Raw genomic sequence first — 20,719 nt, forward strand, 5'->3', positions numbered from 1 at the left:
TATGTTTAACTGTCATGCAAGTTAAGGAAACAGCAATTCCTAAGAGAGCAGTGGGACAAAAATCAGCTTCAATCTCCTATCTAAATAAACTTATTTCAACAAGTGAAATATTGGGAAACCCTTTTAACTGTATGCTTTCAATTCCTTCTCTCCCTTTAGCCATTAGAGCTCTGCTTGACTGAAAGAGCAGGACTGCCTCCCAGGTGGTAGGTTTCCCCTTTGTGAAGGGAAAATGAGGATTTGCCTCCGGCATCCCAAAACCTTAGGCTTTAAAATGCAAGAAAGTATTGCAGGCCTGACAATTACAGCTAGCCTGAACTTTGTGCCTAATTTAGAAAGAGAAATAATGGAAAGTTTTATTAGCTGATTTAGTTGTTAAATATTAATTGTCTTTTTGATGTATCAGAGAAAACTGGTGTCTGTTTACTGTACAGTGGTACCTCAGGTTACATAGGCTTCAGGTTACATACGCTTCAGGTTACAGACTCCGCTAACCCAGAAATAGTACCTCGGGTTAAGAACTTTGCTTCAGGATGAGAACAGAAATTGTGCTCTGGCGGCGCTACAGCAGCAGGAGGCCCCATTAGCTAAAGTGGTGCTTCAGGTTAAGAACAGTTTCAGGTTAAGAACAGACCTCCGGAATGAATTAAGTACTTAACCCGAGGTACCACTGTACTGACCAAAGGTTGCTGACTTACCTTGTCAGCTTGACCTGTATTCAAACGTCAATGACCTATGCTCTCAAATATGAACCTTGTGTAATCATAGTTGGCAATTAATTAAGGTTGGCAAAGAATAATAGATACCATAGTGAAAGACATGGAAATGGAAAGTAAATAAGGCTAATATAACAATAAAAGATATTAAGGATGTTAGTAAGGTAATTCATTACACACAGGAATGTATTTATCCATAACTGGAATGTGTTAGTGTGTATGACATATAAAGGACTTTATTAATATTAGACTATGTGTATTAGAAGACAAGGAGAAAGAAGCTGTAAAATATGTTTGTGGAATCTGTTTGTTCAATGTTACTATTCTGATCATAGGTTAGTTTATTATAGTAAGATGACCTGTAGGGGACATCTTGACCAGAAGATGATGTCCTGTCATGGCTTACGTGGAATGGACAATGTGGAACCAGTTACGTACTTAGTATGGTGTAAGCTGTATGTAAAAGAGTAGTACTTATGGGACTGTCCTTTGCTGCAGTAAAGTTAATGAAGGGTATTGTTATGCTGGAGTCCTTAGTTGCGTTTCTTATTGAATCCCCTACCAGGAATGAACCTGAGGGGTAGTTTTAACCACTCCCTTGACATCTTTTACACAAGGCAAGAGAAGGGAGTATGCACACAATCCAGTCATTTCCTTTATATTGCTGATTAGCCCCAAACCCATCCTAGTGATTAACGGCATGAGAAATATACAAGACAAGAAAGAAATGCTAGTAAAAAGACTTAAATGTGGCATGATACACTATCTGGTGCTAAAATCCAACTTCCAAAGAAAATATTTCTATTCAAAAAATATTTTAGGACTTGCTTTTTTACGTAAGTTAATACAGTGGTGCCCCGCAAGACGAATGCCTCGCAAGACGAAAAACCCGCTAGATGAAAGGGTTTCCCCCCCCCCTTTTTCTAAGCTGCTAAGCTGCTAATAGCCTTTTAGCCGCTAAGCTTTTAATAGCCGCTAAGCCACTAATAGCCTTTTAGCCGCTAAGCCTTTAATAGCCGCTAAACCGCTAATAGCGCTAATCCGCTAATAGGGTTGCTTCGCAAGACGAAAAAACCGCTAGACGAAGAGACTCGCGGAACGGATTATTTTCGTCTTGCGAGGCACCACTGTATTTGTAACTTTTTACTGCACACTAATATTCCCCACCCTCCTAAGTCACCATGCACAATCTGGTCAGTATTCAACATGCTTTCCTCCAAATCTTTACAGTTCTATTTTAATAATAGTGGGTGGGTCTACTCTCGTCATTTATAACATTTAAAATGCATTATTAAAATGTGACACCAGAGGGTGGTACAGTGCAGTGAGCCACTGGCAAAGGAAACTGCTATTAAACATGATGGAATGCTGTATTTTATAATGTTTAGAAGATCACTGTAGATCCAGCCAGTGAAACACAGACTTTTCAATACAGACTATTTAAAGTGTATTCAGTTATTAAAAGTTACTCACAAAATTATGAGTCAACTCTTGAGAGATTTACAAAGCAAACAACATGGATTACTTAGGCTAGAGTTTCTGAAAGGGAAATCGGCAACAGTCACTTCCCCTTATCTACCATGAATGGATTTCACCCACCATGTCTATTTGGGTAGGATAAAGGAAAAAGCAGAGTATTTAATGTATTCTGCTTTGATCAGCAAACTAGTAGCAAGCAAGCAAGCAAGCAAATAAATAAATAAATAAATAAATAAAGATTTATTTCTTAGCATGTGAGAGATTGTGTCTGCCTGCAAAGCCAAGTTAGATTTTAGAGGTCTCTGAATCCCATTTCATTCTATGAAATCCAACAAAGCTAAAAATCCCATTGCTGCCATTTGTGAAGAAACACAAGATTGCCAAACAACACTACCAAACATTTATTAACTACCATTGCAATGCTTGCAATTTTATTTTCCCAAATTCAGAGGCAGCATCTAAACTACTGCACTGTGTCTTGTTTTGTATTGACTTCTCCTCTTTCTTCTCTTGTATGCAATTCCTAGTAAGAGTATACTTACTAGAATACTCTTACTAGGGTGCTTTCACAGTCAACTTGTTCCCCGTTCAAGCAAGAACATCCCTTGTTTTATTTCTAAAAACTAAACAATGCTTAGTTGAAAGAAGTTTAAATAGATTTACAAAGAGAATAAAACAATAAAATTATTCGTAAAAACAGTTGAAAACAAGTATTTAAAACATTTTCAAAAACGAAAATCAACAATAAGTTAAAACAATTTAAAAACACACATTTCCAGCAAACTTGTCTGAACAAAAGTATTGTTATATGCTTCCGCCGTCTCACAGCTGTCAGCAATCATGCTGCAGCATTCTGCAGCTTCTGGATCAAGCTCAAGGGAAGCCTCACATAGTGTATTGTAGTAATCCAGTAATCTATGCATGAGCTACTGTAGCCAAGTTTCCCCCATCCAGCAACAGTTGTAGCCCCATAACTTAATTGCCAGGGAACTGAAAAGCACTCTCCCATTCCCCAGAACTCGTCCAGGAGGACAACATGAGAGATCAAGCAGCAGGAGCAAGGTTGCTCTCCTGTCCATGCTCTGCAAAGATCTTCCATCAGGGTGACCAAAGCCAACTCAGTCCCATAGCCAGGCCTGAACCAAGACTTGAATAGATCTAAATAACCTGTATCATTTAAGAATGCTTGCAGTTGCCTCACCACAACCCTCTCTGCCATCTTCCACCAAAAGTGAATATTTGCAACTGGTTGGTGATTGTTCCAGTGCAATGGGTCCAGAGTCAGTTTCTTTAGGAGCAGCCACACCACTGTTTCTTTCCAAGGTAGTGCCCCATCCCCTCATCCAATGAAATTTTAACCATGCTCTGAACCCATCCAGTCAGTTCCCTTCTGCCAGATTTAATAAGCCAGGAGGGAGAGGGGTCAAGAGGGCATGTGGTCATATTATCCCCAGCACCTTGTCTACATCAGATGATTGCATTAGCAGAAACTGATTCCACAACACACCCTTGACAGTGGCACTGCACAGCTGGAGCAGCAAAAAGGGTGAAGTCAAGAGCACTCTTAAATTGAGTGACTTTATCAATCTTCAAAGTTGTAGGCAGTTGGTCAAAATAGGTCTCTGAATGCCTGCAAGGTCCTTCTCCCACAGAGGGTGTCAATAGTGTCTGGACATCCGAAATAACTCCACCAGCTGGCTACCAAAGGATGCAATGCAAGCTGTGAAGTGACCATTTTTGGCATCCTGCACTGCCACATAATAGGCACGATTATGTGCTCCAACAGGTGTTCAGGTGGATTTATAAAAATTTTAATCGGACTTTTAGGGGGGAAATCTTTCTAAAGATTGTTTTCTATTTAAGTTACATTATAGTCCAAAGGCTATTCATCGCGAAATAAGGATTTGTTTTAAGTTTTTCATGTGTGCTAAAACTCAGTCTAAGATTATTATTTTTAAAAAATTGTTTAACCACATGAGTTAACAAATATGGACACATATGCTATAATGTTATTGTTTTAGTTAAATAAATTGTTTAAATTGTTCTTAAGGAAATGATTAATTTTCTCCTTCCAATAAAGTACAGCAGAAAAGTTGTCCAAATATAAACAGTTAACTTATTAAACCTCACAATAATTTCATAATTATCTGTCAATGTAGAAAATTTATTATTCCAAAAATGAAATCTTCATCTGGTTGTAAATATTAAGATTATACCAGCAAGAATGAGTCTTTCTGTAAAAAAATAAAAATGATTTAAATCAAGTCTTACTGACTAGTGATTTATAATAATAATAATAATAATAATAATAATAATAATAATAATAATAATAATAATAATTTATTATTTGTACCCCGCCCATCTGGCTGGGTTTCCCCAGCCACTCTGGGCGGCTTCCATAGAAACCAAAAACCCCACTAAAATATCATACATTAAAAACTTCCCTGAACAGGGCTGCCTTAAGATGTCTTCTGAATGTCAGGTAGTTGTTTATCGTTTTGACATCTGATGGGAGGGCATTCCACAGGGCAGGCGCCACTACCGAAAAGGCCCTCTGCCTGGTTCCCTGTAGCTTTGCTTCTCGCAATGAGGGAACCGCCAGAAGGCCCTCGGCACTGGACCTCAGCGTCCGGGCAGAACGATGGGGGTGGAGACGCTCCTTCAGGTATACTGGGCCGAGGCCATTTAGGGCTTTAAAGGTCAACACCAGCACTTTGAATTGTGCTCGGAAACGTACTGGGAGCCAATGTAGGTCTTTCAAGACCGGTGTTATGTGGTCTCGGCGGCCGCCCCCAGTCACCAGTCTAGCTGCCGCATTCTGGATTAGCTGTAGTTTCCGAGTCACCTTCAAAGGTAGCCCCACGTAGAGCGCATTGCAGTAGTCCAAGCGGGAGATAACTAGAGCATGCACCACTCTGGCGAGACAGTCCGCGGGCAGGTAGGGTCTCAGCCTGCGTACCAGGTGGAGTTGGTAGACAGCTGCCCTGGATACAGAATTGACCTGCGCCTCCATGGACAGCTGTGAGTCCAAAATGACTCCCAGGCTACGCACCTGGTCCTTCAGAGGCACAGTTACCCCATTCAGGACCAGGGAGTCCTCCACACCAGCCCGCCCCCTGTCCCCCAAAAACAGTACTTCTGTCTTGTCAGGATTCAACTTCAACCCATTAGCCGCCATCCATCCTCCAACCGCCTCCAGGCACTCACACAGGACCTTCACCGCCTTCACTGGCTCTGATTTGAAAGAGAGGTAGAGCTGGGTATCATCTGCATATTGATGGACACCCAGTCCAAACCCCCTGATGATCTCTCCCAGCGGCTTCATATAGATGTTAAAAAGCATGGGGGAGAGGACGGAACCCTGAGGTACCCCACAAGTGAGGGCCCAAGGGTCTGAACACTCATCCCCCACCACGACTTTCTGAACACGGCCCAGGAGGAAGGAGCGGAACCACTGTATAACAGTGCCCCCAGCTCCCAACCCCTCTAGACGGTCCAGAAGGATGTTATGGTCGATTGTATCAAAGGCCGCTGAGAGATCCAGCAGAACTAGGAAACAGCTCTCACCTTTGTCCCTAGCTCGCCGGAGATCATCAACCAGTGCGACCAAGGCAGTTTCAGTCCCATGATGAGGCCTGAACCCCGATTGGAAGGGATCCAAATGGTCCACATCCTCCAGGCGTGCCTGGAGTTGTTCAGCAACCACACGCTCAATCACCTTGCCCAAGAATGGAAGATTTGAGACTGGGCGATAGTTGGCCATACTGGCCGGGTCTAAAGATGGTTTTTTAAGAAGCGGTTTAATGACCGCCTCTTTCAGCGGATCTGGGAATGTTCCCTCACAGAGGGAAGCATTCACCACCCCGCAGAGCCCATCGCCCAGCCCTTCCCAGCTTGCTTTTATTAGCCAGGATGGGCAAGGATCAAAGAGACAGGTGGTTGGTTTCACGCGTCCAAGCAGCCTGTCCACATCCTCGGGGGTAACGGATTGAAATTGGTTCCATGCAACTTGACCAGACAGAGCTCTAGCACTCTCCCGCCCCAGCCCTGCTCCCACGGTGGTGTCTAGCTCCTTCTTGATTTAAATCAAATCCACCCTGCTTCCAAGCAAGACGTGCCACTTCTGTTCTAGTCCACACCCAGTTTGTTTCATATTCCAGAGCTCCTCAAAATACCAAGAGGCTGCTCAGGCTCCACAACGCCATATAGGATTGCATCAACTGCCCATTTTATCTTACTTTTCCATAATGAGAACAGGAATTCAACAGGACCTTCAGCTTTCTCCATTGCAAGACTTCCCAGAGTATGCAGAAACTCATCAGGTTCCATCAACCTCTGAGGGCACCTAAATAGGTCCACCACCCTTACAGGGGAGAATTGCCATTGTCCATCCAATCTTAACCAGATAATGGTCCGACCATGACAAGGAAGTGCACTGCACTCCCCTTATCCTCAGTCCATCCCTCATATCACTTGTGCCAAAGGCAACATCAACGGTCTGGTATGTTATACAGCCATACCTCGGGTTGAAGTTGCTTCAGGTTGAGCTTTTTCAGGTTGCGCTCTGCAGCGACCTGGAAGTAACAAAACGCATTACTTCTGGGTTTCGCCGCTCATGCAGACGCTAAAAATAACGTCACGCGCATGCGCAGAAGCGGTGAATCGCGACCCGTGCAGGTTGCATTCTGCTCTGGATGCGAATGGGGCTCCAGAACGGATCCCGTTCGCATCCAGAGGTACCACTGTACTGCTGACTATTTGAGAGAGATTCACAGTTGTCATAGAGTTCCTTCTATCAGCTAAGGCTGGTGGCCCAGTTGCACCCCTATCTGGACAGGGATAGCCTAACTAATGCCGTCTATGCTCTAGTATCCTCTGGGTTAATTACTGCAATATGTTATACAGTCATACCTCGGGTTACAGACGCTTCAGGTTGCGTTTTTTTCAGGTTACAGACCCGCTGAAACCCGGAAGTACCGGAACGGGTTACTTCTGGGTTTCGGGGTCGCGCATGCGCAGAAGCGCTGGATTGCAACCTGCGCATGCGCGACATTCGCAACCCGAGCGTCCACTGTACACAGAACAGCCTCTGTAGATGGTTCAGAACTTCAACTGGTGCAGAATTCAGTGACCAGGTTGTTCACCAGGGATTGCGTGCACACATTACATTGATCCTGGCCCAACTGTACTGGCTGCCAATTAGTTTCCAGGCCCAATTCAAAGTGCGGGTTTTCACCTATAAAGCATGAAACAGCTCAGAACCGCAATACTTCAAAGACCCCCTCTCTCCATTTGAACCTACCGGGACCTGAGATTATCATCCGAGGTCCTTCTTCACTTTGTCCACAAGAGGTCCAGGAGGTGGCAACATGAGAACAAGTCTTTTCTGCAGTGGCTCCCTGTTGGTGTAATGCACTCCCCAGGAAGGCTCAGCTGGCGCCTTCATTAAACACCTTTAGGTGCCAGCTGAAAACTTTCTTTTTTAACCAGGCCTTTGGCTGATTGACATCCAACGCCCTTTGAAATGTGTTGACAGGATTATTAGTTTGTTTTTGTTTTTATTATGTATTTTGTCTTTTGTATATTGTTGGCAGGAGCTGGGACAGAGCAATGGGAGCTCACAACCATTCAGCGGATTTGAATCACTGACCTTCCAATCAGCAAGCCCAAAAGACTCAGTGGTTTAGACTACAGCGCCACCTGCGTCCCTAGTAGTATAAGACCAGAGATGGAACCATAACTTGGAAGCAGATACAGTGGTACCTCAGGTTAAGTACTTAATTCATTCCGGAGGTCCGTACTTAACCTGAAACTGTTCTTAACCTGAGGCACCTCTTTAGCTAATGGGGCCTCCTCCTGCTGCCACCGCTCCGCCGGAACCCAATTTCTGTTCTTATCCTGAAGCAAAGTTCTTAACCTGAAGCACTATTTCTAGGTTAGCGGAGTGTGTAACCTGAAGCGTATGTAACCTGAAGCGTATGTAAACCAAGGTACCACTGCACATGCTACTGCTTTCAAGATGTCATGGGCCGTATTATGGAAAAAGAGATAGCTTGGATAGATATGCGGTTGTTTCCAATGAAATTATGACTGAAAGGCTCTGAAAAATACAGTCACTGGAACTTATGTTATGTTCACACATGCTGGATACTTATAATTTTAGATTCACAATAGAAATGGGTACTCTTCAGAGGGAGTGTAACCCCATCAAGAGCAGACAACCTTGGTACCCTGACTAAGCATAATATGCCGATCACTTTAAGCCTGCAAAGTGATATATGAACAACTTAACTACAAATAAATTCATCTATATTCTTTATACATGATACGGAACATCACAAATTAGACACATGTATTATGTGAAGTGTATATGCCTCATAGGATGGAAATTGATACGCTATATATAAAAATTGCATGATTATCTATATTAACACAATACAGTGGTGCCTTGCAAGACGAAAAGAATCCGTTCTGCGATTCTCTTCATCTAGCGGTTTTTTCGTCTTGCGAAGCAACCCCATTGACAGCTTAGCGGATTAGCGCTACAGCTGTCTGGCGGCTTTTCGCGACCAGCTGTTAAGCGGGTTATCAGCGGAACAGCTGATAGGCGGCTTAGCAGCTTAGGAAAAGGGGGGGGGAGCGGAAAAAACCCGCGGGGACGCGCAATATTTTTTCGTCTTGCGAAGCAACCCCATAGCGAAATTCGTTTTGCAAAGCGCCTCCGCAACGGAAAACCCTTCCGTCTAGCGGGTTTTCCGTCTTGCGAGGCGTTCGTCTTGCGGGGCACCACTGTATGTATATTGGCCCTTTGTATATTTCATATAGCTCTATCAATTATAACAACTGCCTGTTAAGGTACCAAAGCAGTTCAATAAGGATATTACAATGGACTTTATGAACATTCAATATTCAACAGCAAAGCTTTGTTGTTAAAAACTACAAATGCACTTGGAATTCCCTTCAAGGGTTATAAAGGTAAAGGACCCCTGGACAGTTAAGTCCAGTCAAAGGCAACTATGGGGTGCAGCGCTCATCTCGCTTTCAGGCTGAGAGAGCCGGCGTTTTGCCACGGACAGCTTTCTGGGTCATGTGGCCAGCATGACTAAACTGCTTCTGGTGCAATGGAACACCGTGACGGAAACCAAAGCGCACGGAAACGCTGCTTATCTTCCCGCTGCAGCGGTTCCTATTTATCTACTTGCACTGGTGTGCTTTTGAACTGCTAGGTTGGCAGCAGCTGGGACAGAGCAACAGGAGCTCACCCTGGAGCAGGGATTCAAACCGCCGACCTACTGATCGGCAAGCCCAAGAGGCTCGGTGGTTTAGACCACAGCGCCACCCACATCCTGCATCAAGGATTGTAACTACAGTTGCTCCCATGTTACCTGGGTGCCTTAATTCAACTGTATTTCTCAAGTTTCAAACTCTGAATATACTTGCTTTGGTGGATTCACTTCCTTAACTCTATTGGGGAGGGGGCTACCAAGGAACTGTTTTTTTTAAGCTATCTAGATAGCAAGGAGCATATGCAATAAAGGCCACCCTTCTCACCTGTTTGGTTATCTCCATGTTTTCTCAGGTGCTCTTCAGGAACTCTTCCTGCCCCTCCTGAGGGAGAGCAGCAGTTAGCAAGGTTAGAGTTTCTCAAGATGTACTACAGCACTACAATTTAAGATACTACAGCACCAATTTAAGATAGCCCACTTTAGAGAGTATAAAACTAATTATTGGTATTAATTTCCAACATATTTGGGTATCATAGGTCTCTTTTCATTCTGGGAAAGATTTGAATTCCAGAATTCATTACATCTGTTAAAACTGCAAAAGGCAGCAGACTGAGAATTCCCCATTTTAAGTGCTTTGGTGCACTGGGGTTTGAGCTACCTAACCATGCCACTGCTGCTCCCACACCAAGATTGTATCAAATACTCTCTGCTTCTCAGTGAAAAATATGATGTAGAATATGCTATTCAAGACATTTTCTTTCAAGCCTTTAATACAAATACGGAAACTACCACCAAAAGCAAGTAGACCCAGTTGCTGCTGTTTGATGAAACAAATATGCCTCCAAATATCAAAACAGCATTTTAAAAGATAGGTAACAGTTCAAATAATGAGAAGCAACAATAAAAAGGCACCCCACTGGACAAATTGCAGTAAAAAAGAGAATCTTTCAGAATTCATCTGTCTCTCCTTTTGGTAAAATGCAACTCCGGAGCTTTTTGAAAAGGGTACGGTAACAATTGACAAATAAGTAGGAAAAGCTGGAGTACCTTGCAAGGCAAACTTGCTTCGGTAAAGCTTGCTCCTACAAGGTCCAGTATTGCCCTCAAATTATTACACTGGACACAGAGGTTGCCTAGCAAGGTTTTGTACTAGCCCTCAGCCAAGGTTTTAAAAGGTTTGTCTGAGATTGCATGTAATACGTCAGTTTAGCAATGGTCTTCTGGCAACCTCTATACCAAATCCAGCCTATGAAGCAATTTTATCTGGTCACCTTTTCCTATTTTGATCAAGGTGTGGTAAAACATTTGCCTAGTTTCACTCATACAAAAAAACTCCTAGAATTCAAGGTAAGAGATAGCATATACTCCTTCTGAGTGGTGTAATGTACACAGCTGTGCCAACTGTATGCCCTTGTAATAGTGAAGCACTTGCTGGTAGATAGCACTAATTTTAATCTACAGCCAGACCATCCACGTCAGCATATGGCAAAACATTACTTTCAACCCCAGCACTATCTGAGGACACAGATTTTATGGTTTGCTTGGTGTCTTCCAACTTTACTCCCTCAGTCATAAAATCCTAACGTGCCCACTTCCAGAAAGATATACTTGTAATGTATATGATAGAACCAGTAGATCTAATCTCAACAGTTATTGCTTATGTGCTTAAATAACATGAGGTTTAGTCATAATACTGTATACACAGATGGTCTGAAAATGTGGTTTTCACTGCCATAAACACTATCAGAATAACCTGATCAGAATTCAAATATTACTGGAATATGTAATAGTATGCACACATCCCTTTTGCCATTTTAAGAACTGGGTATCAGAAAGACACAAAACTTTTAGGTTTTATATTTATAAAGTTGTTACTTACCTGTGATAGGAATCAGCTTCCATTGCATTTCAGTTGCTTCAACGTTGTATGAGCCGGAATGCTGTCTATGATAAGTATGTTCAATGGGTGTGCTAGGACATGGGCTACCACCTTCAAAGCTACTTACACTTCCAGTGCTTGTTTCCTAAACAAACACATAGTAGTCTCAATTGATAATTCTAACTTGTTACCTTTTAGCCATTTCAATGTAAAAATATTTTAAGCGTCTCTATGAAAACAATTTTGCCTTTACATCAAAGCACTTGCTGTTTAACTACTTTTAAAAAACATTCCCACAGCCCAATGCATGTTTACTCAGAAATCCCAGCATTTAACAGAGCTTATTCTTTAGGAAGCATTTGTCCCCAAAACAACTTGAGGAACAGTCAACCCCTTGAAATCCAGTTTAGTTAATGACAAATTCAGATTTCACACCAGTTAGAACAAATTAATGTAACTCGTCTCTATTATCAACCAAAATAGATCTAGATTATATTACATGAAACAGTTGTGAACAGCCAGAACCCCTTTCTTCATGAAAGCAAAATAAAACTTCTGAAAAGGCAAAAAGGCAAAAGAGACCAGAAAGACTGAGTCTTGCCATTACTGAAAACAAAAAAGTAGCAAAATTGAATAATAAATGCATACATTAAAGAAATGTAAACAAGCAAAACAAATAAATACACAGATACTATGGGTGAAGGACCTTTAAAACTGGCCCATCAGTAAGGTGTAATCAGTTACCATCTTTCTTTACTTAGAACTTGTAAATGGCTCATTGGGTTGGGTTATTGCTTAGTGGGTTTTATTATTATTATCACCCTATTGTTTAAAATTATTTATTGTTTAAAATTATTTTTAACTGCTTATGTGCCTGGGAAGAAAGGAGCTGAGGAGAGCCAATCACAGAGGCTCAGGGTAGGGGGAGGTAAAGTGTAGATTAAGTTGACCAGGTAAGAGGCACACGGCATAGGCAGTTAGTGACTGTTGTGTGCCAGATCCCCTCTTTTAACCTGGGGAAGTATCAGCCAGCCCTTGGGTCCGCGACTGCTGTTGCTTAATGCCAGGCCTCCCTCACTCAGTGGATTTCCAGGTTGGTCTGGAGGATTCCCAGATTATATGACTGGCGCTCCTGTCAAAGCACTGGCTGACCTCTGGAACAACTGAATGGCTCAGGCTGTTGATATGAGCACCATCCCCTGCTTCATAGAGCCTGTTTGGCTCCTTGGTATATTCCAAAGCTTGGAGTGATGAAACTGTTAGGATATTTCCGTTCCACCTTAAGAGAGAGCAGGCTTGTGAGTCACAGAGTCTGCGTATTTCCTGTTGAGGATGTTTATGTTTGCTGTTTCCTTTCGATTTCAGTCGGTCAGAGACACTGACACAGAACGGTCATGTTTTCTCTTTGTTCTGTTCAACGCTAAATAAAATCTGTAAATTATGCTCTTCTTCGGTGCAAGCTTTCTGGCTGTGGTTTCTGCTGATAAAGAACAGTGTGCACAAGCCTGGAATGTGGCAATCTATTTCTGAGGCTTTGTGTCGCTAACTGCTGGATCTGCCTGGCTACGGGAGATCGATGGACGTTCGGCAGCCGGCTTGGGGCCATGATGGACAATATCTCCCTGGCAGTTTCCCAACAACAAGGTTTCGGGCCCAGATTCACAGCACCTACAGAAGAGTAAAGCTGCAACAGACTGCGTTTGAGAGGTATGTGAAAAGCGAAAGCAGCGAGAGCGGAGGCTTTTCTGTTTACCTCAACAAGGAGCCTTTGAACTCCGGCAAGGCTTAATTGGCCTGGGAGCCAAGCCAGGGAGTTCGTGATTAATGGGCTGCCGAGATAATAAGTCTTTGAAGGCATAAAGACTTGGGCTCACGTAAAGACCTGAGATGGATCTTTTACAATCCTCAGAAGTAGCTCCGTGTCCACCGAAGCTAAATGGCCATAACTATCAGACCTGGGCAAGGTACTGTGAGGGCCAGATGAGAAGGCTTGGAGTGTGGAATACCATTTCTGAGAACCCCCCAGCCCCTGTGACAGATGAGTGGAAAGCACAGGATTCGAGAGCCATGGGGATAATTTTGCTCTCAGTAGCTCCTGAAGAGTTAATCACCTTGGCTGGCAAGGCAACTGCCCGTGAGATGTGGGACGGGCTTAAAGCCTGTCATCTCCGACAAGAGGCTGGGTCTGTGTTGCTTTATTTCAGAAAACTGCACAGGAAGCGTTTAGAGCCAGGGGAAGATCTTAGAGCCCACGTTTTACATTTGCAGCATCTCAGACAGGAATTGACTCAGAGAGGTTTCAATATGCCTGAGTCACTGTTTGCAATTCTCATCCTGGACTCCCTGGATGAAAGCTATCATGCCGTGGCAAGTCAGCTGGCGACCCTCCCAGCACAAGACCTCACTGCTACAAAGGTCTTGGCGACTTTGCAAAACGAATATGATAGAAGGAATGCAGCTGAGTCGGCTTGTGCGCTTCAGGGGGAGCAAAGTGGGACAGCATTCCAGCCTCCAGGGGGAGCCAAAGCGTTGGCAGCTGTGAAGTGCTGGAACTGTGGGAACCAAGGTCATACTCAGAGGTTTTGTCCAAAGACTGGAAATAAACAAAAGAAAAAGCCTGCAGGTGGCCCGAAGCAGAAGGGGGGTGGAAAGCCCGCGCCAGGGAAAAACAAAGCGATGTTTGCTGGCACAGCTTCACCAAAGGCTAAAGGCACGTCTGCTGGCCAGGAGCAGCAGGGGGGCAAGCTGCAAAAGCCCAAGTCAGTGGAAAACAAGGGTTTGCTTGCTGTGAAGACTGCTCCAACAGCCAAAGGCAGCTTTGTTGTTGATTCGGGCTGTACCCGCCACATCTCGAAGGATCGGCACCTCTTTATCTCCTTCAAGCCTCAGGAAGGTGAGATCCACCTGGCTGATGGAAGGACGTTGCAAATTGCAGGAGAAGGGACTGTGAAACTTGCAAGTTTGCATACAACCATCAGTAATGTTCTGTATGTTCCTGGAGCTGCGGACAATTTGTTGAGCGTCCCGCAGCTTACTGGACGTGGTTTTCAGATTTCCTTCAAGAGGAGCGTCTGTGTCATCAGTAAAGGCAAAGAGGACTATTTGCATGCAAAGTTTATGGATGGTTTGTTCCATATAACTTATGAGGACACTGCTGTTGTATCTAATGCTGATTCTTGTTGTGTTGCACAAACTAACAAAGTTCTTCATGCAGGTTGCATTCATGAAGCGCATCGAAGGTTTGGTCACCTCTCTTGGAAGGCACTGGCCAAGATGCCAGAGGTGGTTGAGGGTTTGAACATCAAACCTTGTAAGTATCACATGAAATGTGTATCTTGTGCAGAGAACAAGGTGAAGGTTGCTCCAAAAGGCAAAGAGTCTAGCAGGCAGGCTTCCAAGCCCTACCAGCTAGTGCACGCAGACCTGGTTGGGCCACTTACGCCCTCTTTAGGAGGAGCAAGGTTCTTCATGGTTCTAATTGATTCTTTTTCTAGGTACATTCATGTGTTTTTGCTCGAACAGAAATCGCAAGCGTTTCCGAAGTTTAAGGCATTCTGTGCTTGGTTGGAGAATGCTCACGGTAAACGTATTTCCTGTCTTTTTACCGATCGGGGCGGGGAATTCACTTCTCAGCAGTTTGAAGCTTTCCTGACTGAGAAGGGAATCCAGCATGACATGTCAACCCCCAGATCGCCATGGATGAATGGGCTTGCGGAGAGAGCAAATCAAACATTGCTGCAAGGAATGAAAACCTTGTTGCATGATGCCAATCTCCCTGATAAGTTTTGGGGGGAGGCTTTAGGGAATCTGGTTTACTCCGTTAATCGCAGATTGTCATCACCCATTGGTTGTACCCCCTATGAGAAGATGTTTGGCAAGAAACCCAACACCAAACACATGAGAATATTTGGTTCTGACATGTGGGTACGCACCCCACAAACCAACAAGCTTGGGAAGCGTGGGGCACATGGTTTGTTCATGGGGTACGAAAAAGGTGCATACAGGGTATGGATGACTAACTCTAAATCCATTAAGTTCACAAGGAGTGTTGAGTACAATCCTAAGTGGGGGGAAAATGTGGGAATTTTCCAGAGTTACCCAGAGGAGGATGAAGGTGATGTGAAGAAAGCAGATCATGCTGAGAAAGCTGAGGAGATTGAGGATGAGGATGATGATGATGATGATGATCAGAGTTCGGATTCCAGTTCAGTGGGCGGCGCTGCTGCTGATGTCAGTGAGAGTGATGACACAGCAGACTACAAGAGTGCAAAGGCCTCAGTCAGACCATCTGATGCATCTGACAATGAACTGGAAGAACCACTGTTCACCATTGGTCATTTTTCTCCTAAGAAAGAGGAGATGAGTCCAGAAGACTTGCGTCTAGTACGTAGGTCTGAAAGGGCGACCAAAGGCAGACCTCCAAAGAGGTATGCTGATGAGTTTGCTAAAACAGCAACCGCTGTTCTTAGTAGCTCAGAGAAGGTGTGGGAACCTTCAAGCTTCAAAGAGGTTCAGGAGTTAACCTCTAAAGATGCTGAGCCTTGGCTTAATGCCATGAAGGCTGAAGTTGATTCCTTGAACAGGAACCAAACTTGGGAACTGGTACCGGTAGTCCCAGGTATGAGACTGGTTGGCAGCAAATGGGTCTTCAAGGCCAAGACAGACCAAAATGGCAAGGTTGTCAGACACAAAGCCAGATTGGTTGCCAGAGGTTTTTCACAGGTACCAGGACAGGATTATCACGAGACCTACTCGCCCACAGTCAAATATGAGAGCATTCGGCTGATGCTCAAGGTCGCTGCGGAGGAGAAACTGCATGTTTCCCACCACGACATTAATACAGCTTTTTTGTACGGGATTTTGAACGAGGAGCTGTTTATGCTTCCACCTGATGGGATGCAGATACAGAAGGGAATGGTCTGTAAACTGCGGAAATCCTTATATGGTCTCAAGCAGAGTGCTAGGTGTTGGAACACAAAACTCACTGAAACGTTGCTTTCTCTAGGTTTTCACCAGGGCAAAGCTGATCCATGTGTGTTTGTCAAGGAGGAGGGGCAAAACAAACTGTATTGTTTATGTTTTGTTGATGATCTTCTGATGTTTTGGAAGAATCAGGCTTTCTATCAAAGCACCCTAGCTCAACTGAAGGAGCACTTTGACATGAAGGATCTTGGTGAGGTATCCAACTATCTTTCTCTGCAGGTGGAGAAGGACCAAGCAGGTAATTTTCTGGTACACCAAACACAGAAAATTGCTGATGTATTAACCAGGTTGAATTTGGTTGATGCAAACCCAGCAGACACACCGATGGTGACAGGTTACCAGGTAGACAGTACTGCTGAAGCGTTTTCTGACACAACGCTATATAGATGCGTTCTAGGCAAGCTGAATTTCATTGCCAGATGTTCAAGACCTGACATAGCTGTAAGCTGTAATCTGCTTAGCAGACATGCCAACAATCCTACGGTTCAGGATTGGAAAGCTCTGAAGCGCATAGCCCGCTATTTGAAAGGGACTATGCACTACAGGCTGAGGTTCACCAGTCAGAAGACTGGAGGTCTTGAAATCTTTGCAGATGCAAGTTTTGGAAGTGACACCACAGATGGTACAAGCACTTCTGGAGTATGCTACATGTACAACCACTGCCTGTTTGACTGGTTGTGCAAGAAGCAAACAACAGTGAGCCTAAGTTCCTGTGAAGCAGAACTCAATGCTCTGTCATTTTCACTCATGGATTGTGAATGGTTGATGCAACTGTTTAAGGACATCGGGGTTTCTGTGAAATGTCCTATACAAGTGTATCAAGACAATAGATCGTGTTTGGCTTTGCTGAACTCCGAGAGTTGCAAGCAAAGAACCAAGTACTTGCAGATTAAGCTACATCGTGCAAGAGAGTGTATTCAGAAAGGACTGATTCGGGTGTCCTACATGGCAGGAAATGAAATTCCTGCTGATCTGTTGTCTAAGGTTGTTAACAAAGAACAACTTAAGGTTTACACACAGAGGTTGCAATTGGGTGAACCACAGGTACTACAGGTTACACGGAAAGGGGGAGGATGTTAGGATATTTCCGTTCCACCTTAAGAGAGAGCAGGCTTGTGAGTCACAGAGTCTGCGTATTTCCTGTTGAGGATGTTTATGTTTGCTGTTTCCTTTCGATTTCAGTCGGTCAGAGACACTGACACAGAACGGTCATGTTTTCTCTTTGTTCTGTTCAACGCTAAATAAAATCTGTAAATTATGCTCTTCTTCGGTGCAAGCTTTCTGGCTGTGGTTTCTGCTGATAAAGAACAGTGTGCACAAGCCTGGAATGTGGCAATCTATTTCTGAGGCTTTGTGTCGCTAACTGCTGGATCTGCCTGGCTACGGGAGATCGATGGACGTTCGGCAGCCGGCTTGGGGCCATGATGGACAATATCTCCCTGGCAGTTTCCCAACAGAAACAAGCTGGGAGATGGCTCGGACATAAGAGAAAAACATGGGTTGAATGTAATCAAACACTGGTGAGGGCTCATAATAAAGCCTACCTAGGGGCAGTGAAATCAGCAAAGGCGGCACACTTTGATGCCTCCATCGCAACCTCATTGTGCCATTTGGTAGCTTTTCCAGGTAGCGTGGGGCCTCTTACAGTCTGGCCTGGAGGTGGTGGAACAGATGGTGGCTTGCTGTGACTTCGTTTGCACAGCATTTTGAGGACAAAATCACTTGCATCCACCAGGATCTTGACTCTATTACAGCAGATGAATCTCAAGGGGTTTCCAGAGCACTATCTAGTTCTCTTCTGTTGGACGAGTTTCAGTTAGTAAAGCTTGAGGACGTGGACAAGGTGCTTGGATTGATAAGTGCTGACCAATTGCACTTTGAACTCTTCTCCTTCTTGGCTGATAAAAACTAGTAGGGAGGTGATTAACGCCTCCTTGTAAGAGGGGGTGGGGTCCTGCTTGCTTGAAGGAGGTAGTGGTAGAAACCCTCTCTGGGTTCAGAAACCCTCCCTGGGTTCAGAAAATCTAAGTAACTACTGGCCAGTTGCCAATCTCCCCTTCTTGGACAAGGTTCTTGAGCAGGTGGCTGTGCCCCAGATCCGGGTGCTCTGGGAGGAAACCGATTTTCTAGATCCATTTCAATCGGGGTTTAGGCCCAGTTTTGGCACAGAAACTGTTTTGGTCACCTTGTATGATGACCTCTGTTGGGAGAGAGGCAGAGGAAATGTGTTCCTCTTCTCAACTTCTCAGCAGCCTTCGATACCACTGACCATGACATCCTCCCTAGAGTTGCTGTTCTGGTTAGGGGTAGGTGCCACCACTTTGTGTTGGTTCTGGTCCTTGGATGGTTCTTTCCAGAGGGTGATGTTTGGGGGATGCCTTTCAGCTCCAGAATGCTTCAATGCAGGATTCCTCAGGGCTCAATTTTATCCCTGTGCTGTTTAACATCCACATGAAACCACCGAGTATCTGGAGGTCTGGAGTATGTTATCAGCACTATGAAAACTCTACTTCTCCTTTACATCTGCAGGTGTAGAAGTTGGCGTGCTGGATTGTTGTCTTGCCTCGTAATGGACTGGTTAAGAGTGAACAAAGTGGGTGGTTCCTTAGACTGGATGTACGGGAGCTTGCCTGCTCTTGATGGGGTTATACAGTCATACTTCGGGTTACAGCCGCTTCAGGTTGTGTTTTTTCGGGTTACGGACCGCCAAAACCCGCAAGTACTGGAACAGGTTACTTCCGGGTTTCGGCGGTCATGCATGTGCCTAAGTGCTAATGAATGGGGAAGGAAATTTTATTAAACTTGTCACTGAGATCAAATGCCCTTCTCCATAAAAAAAGAACAGAGTGTGGGATAAATCCAGCCTCATATAACCAAGATGCTCGGTCTAATTAAAACATGAAGGGGTTAAAACCATATCTGTTCTGCTAGGCTTCGGTAAGTCATACCTGCTCACTTTGGGAGGAAGGGTAATCAAAACCTTTGTTGCCTCTTTTTCCACCATGTGAAACCGACCAGTAAGGATGTCCAAGCTGGGTGCTCCAAGCTTAGACCGTGTGACTTTAGCAAGCCACCTTTGTGTTTCTATACAAATAATTTCGAAACATTTACCAATTTTGAAACTAAGTTTAACTGCCTGTCTTTTCTTGCTACTCTATGGAAAAGCACATGAAGCTGACCTTTGAAGAGTTTGTAGGTAAATCATTTTTAACTTACCAAATATGTGGTCTTTTTCAATGCTAAGGGAAGTGAGAAACTTTGGGAACAACTTAGAAAGGAATATTTTAAAGGTATATTTCCACACTTTATTTTGCTGAATGTTTTGTGATTGTAAATCTCTGATGGGGCTTAATCACCAAAGAGTGCTTGCTCCAAAACTGGATCTAGGCATCCAGGGAATTCTCATTTTACTATTTAACCAAATTACTAAAATACCCACACATATCAGCAAAAGAGTCACAGGGAGCATACATCTAGAATATTACTTATGCTGAATAGGGAAGGGGAGAGAACACACAGCATCTAGGTTGATGATTATTCTTCAGTCTCCAGTTAAAGCTGTTAGTGCTTTTCCACCTCAAAGTATAAATTCAATGGACACAAATGCAGCTGTTCATTACAGCAGAACTTCTTCATGGCAAACTACCCTCAACCTTATACCATTCTTATTTCCTACCCTGCCCCCTGCCCCCACTACTACTATAATTCAGAACTGCATGAATAAGAGAATTTAGCATTGGTCTTGTTCAATCTACCCCTTTACTTTTCACTGTTTCAGGAGTTGGGCCATTGTAACAGTCAAACTGGAGATCCAGAAGCCACAAATACAAATGCTAAAAAGAACCCCTATTTTATATACACCAAATGCATACACTGAAATTTTAGAAGCAGTTTCTAATATTTTTAAAGAGATTCTTACTTTTAAATGTTGGGCATGATCAATGTCTACTTCACTAGCAGAAACGTCAGAAGAATAAGGCAAGCATGATGCATTCACTTCCAACTTTGGGCTTTGAACATTTTCAACATGTGAAGCATTAAGAAAGTTCTTGATCTGTGGCAGAATTGAGTTGTATTCAACCTGTTGCTCTGAATAGCTTTCTGCTGAATCTTGCTTATTAATTATTGCTGAAATCTGCTTTAGGAAACCATATACATCATTACTGGGAGTATTAGCAACATTTTGCTGCCTCAGATCTGTATCATGTCCACCAAGGTCATGTATAATTGAAAGAAGTGATTCTGTTGCTCTTCCCCCTAGAAACCAAAGAAGGGGAATTGGGGAAAACATGAAGTTATGCTAAAAGTTATTTGCCGTCCTTTAGTTAGTTGACATAGCCAATACAAATCAATTAGTATTATTATTACAATTTAGAAAATTTATAAACTGCTTGCTCAAAGAAAATGTATCTACAAGTAGTACACAGGTTCAATTC

The 20,719-nt window shown here is 43.7% G+C and overlaps 1 protein-coding gene across 8 annotated transcripts in view; it reads right to left on the reverse strand.

Moving 5' to 3' along the window:
* The window catches only part of TASOR (transcription activation suppressor), a 74,118-nt gene that overhangs the window by 26,600 nt on the left and 26,799 nt on the right, over positions 1-20,719 (reverse strand). For 7 of the 8 annotated variants that reach the window (XR_003705327.2, XR_003705326.2, XR_013391979.1 and 4 more), the window contains 3 exons: positions 20,203-20,540; positions 11,301-11,445; positions 9,747-9,803 (listed from right to left, as the gene is read on the reverse strand). Coding sequence is in view for 5 of the 8 variants with exons in the window: in XM_028719089.2 (XP_028574922.2) it covers positions 9,747-9,803; positions 11,301-11,445; positions 20,203-20,540 (540 nt within the window). In the remaining 3 variants the exon portion in view is untranslated. The remainder of the gene's footprint in view (positions 1-9,746; positions 9,804-11,300; positions 11,446-20,202; positions 20,541-20,719) is intronic. The other variant, XM_028719086.2, reaches the window with a different exon arrangement.

Source organism: Podarcis muralis, chromosome 2 (genome assembly GCF_964188315.1).
Source record: "Podarcis muralis chromosome 2, rPodMur119.hap1.1, whole genome shotgun sequence".
Classification (NCBI taxonomy): domain Eukaryota; kingdom Metazoa; phylum Chordata; class Lepidosauria; order Squamata; family Lacertidae; genus Podarcis; species Podarcis muralis.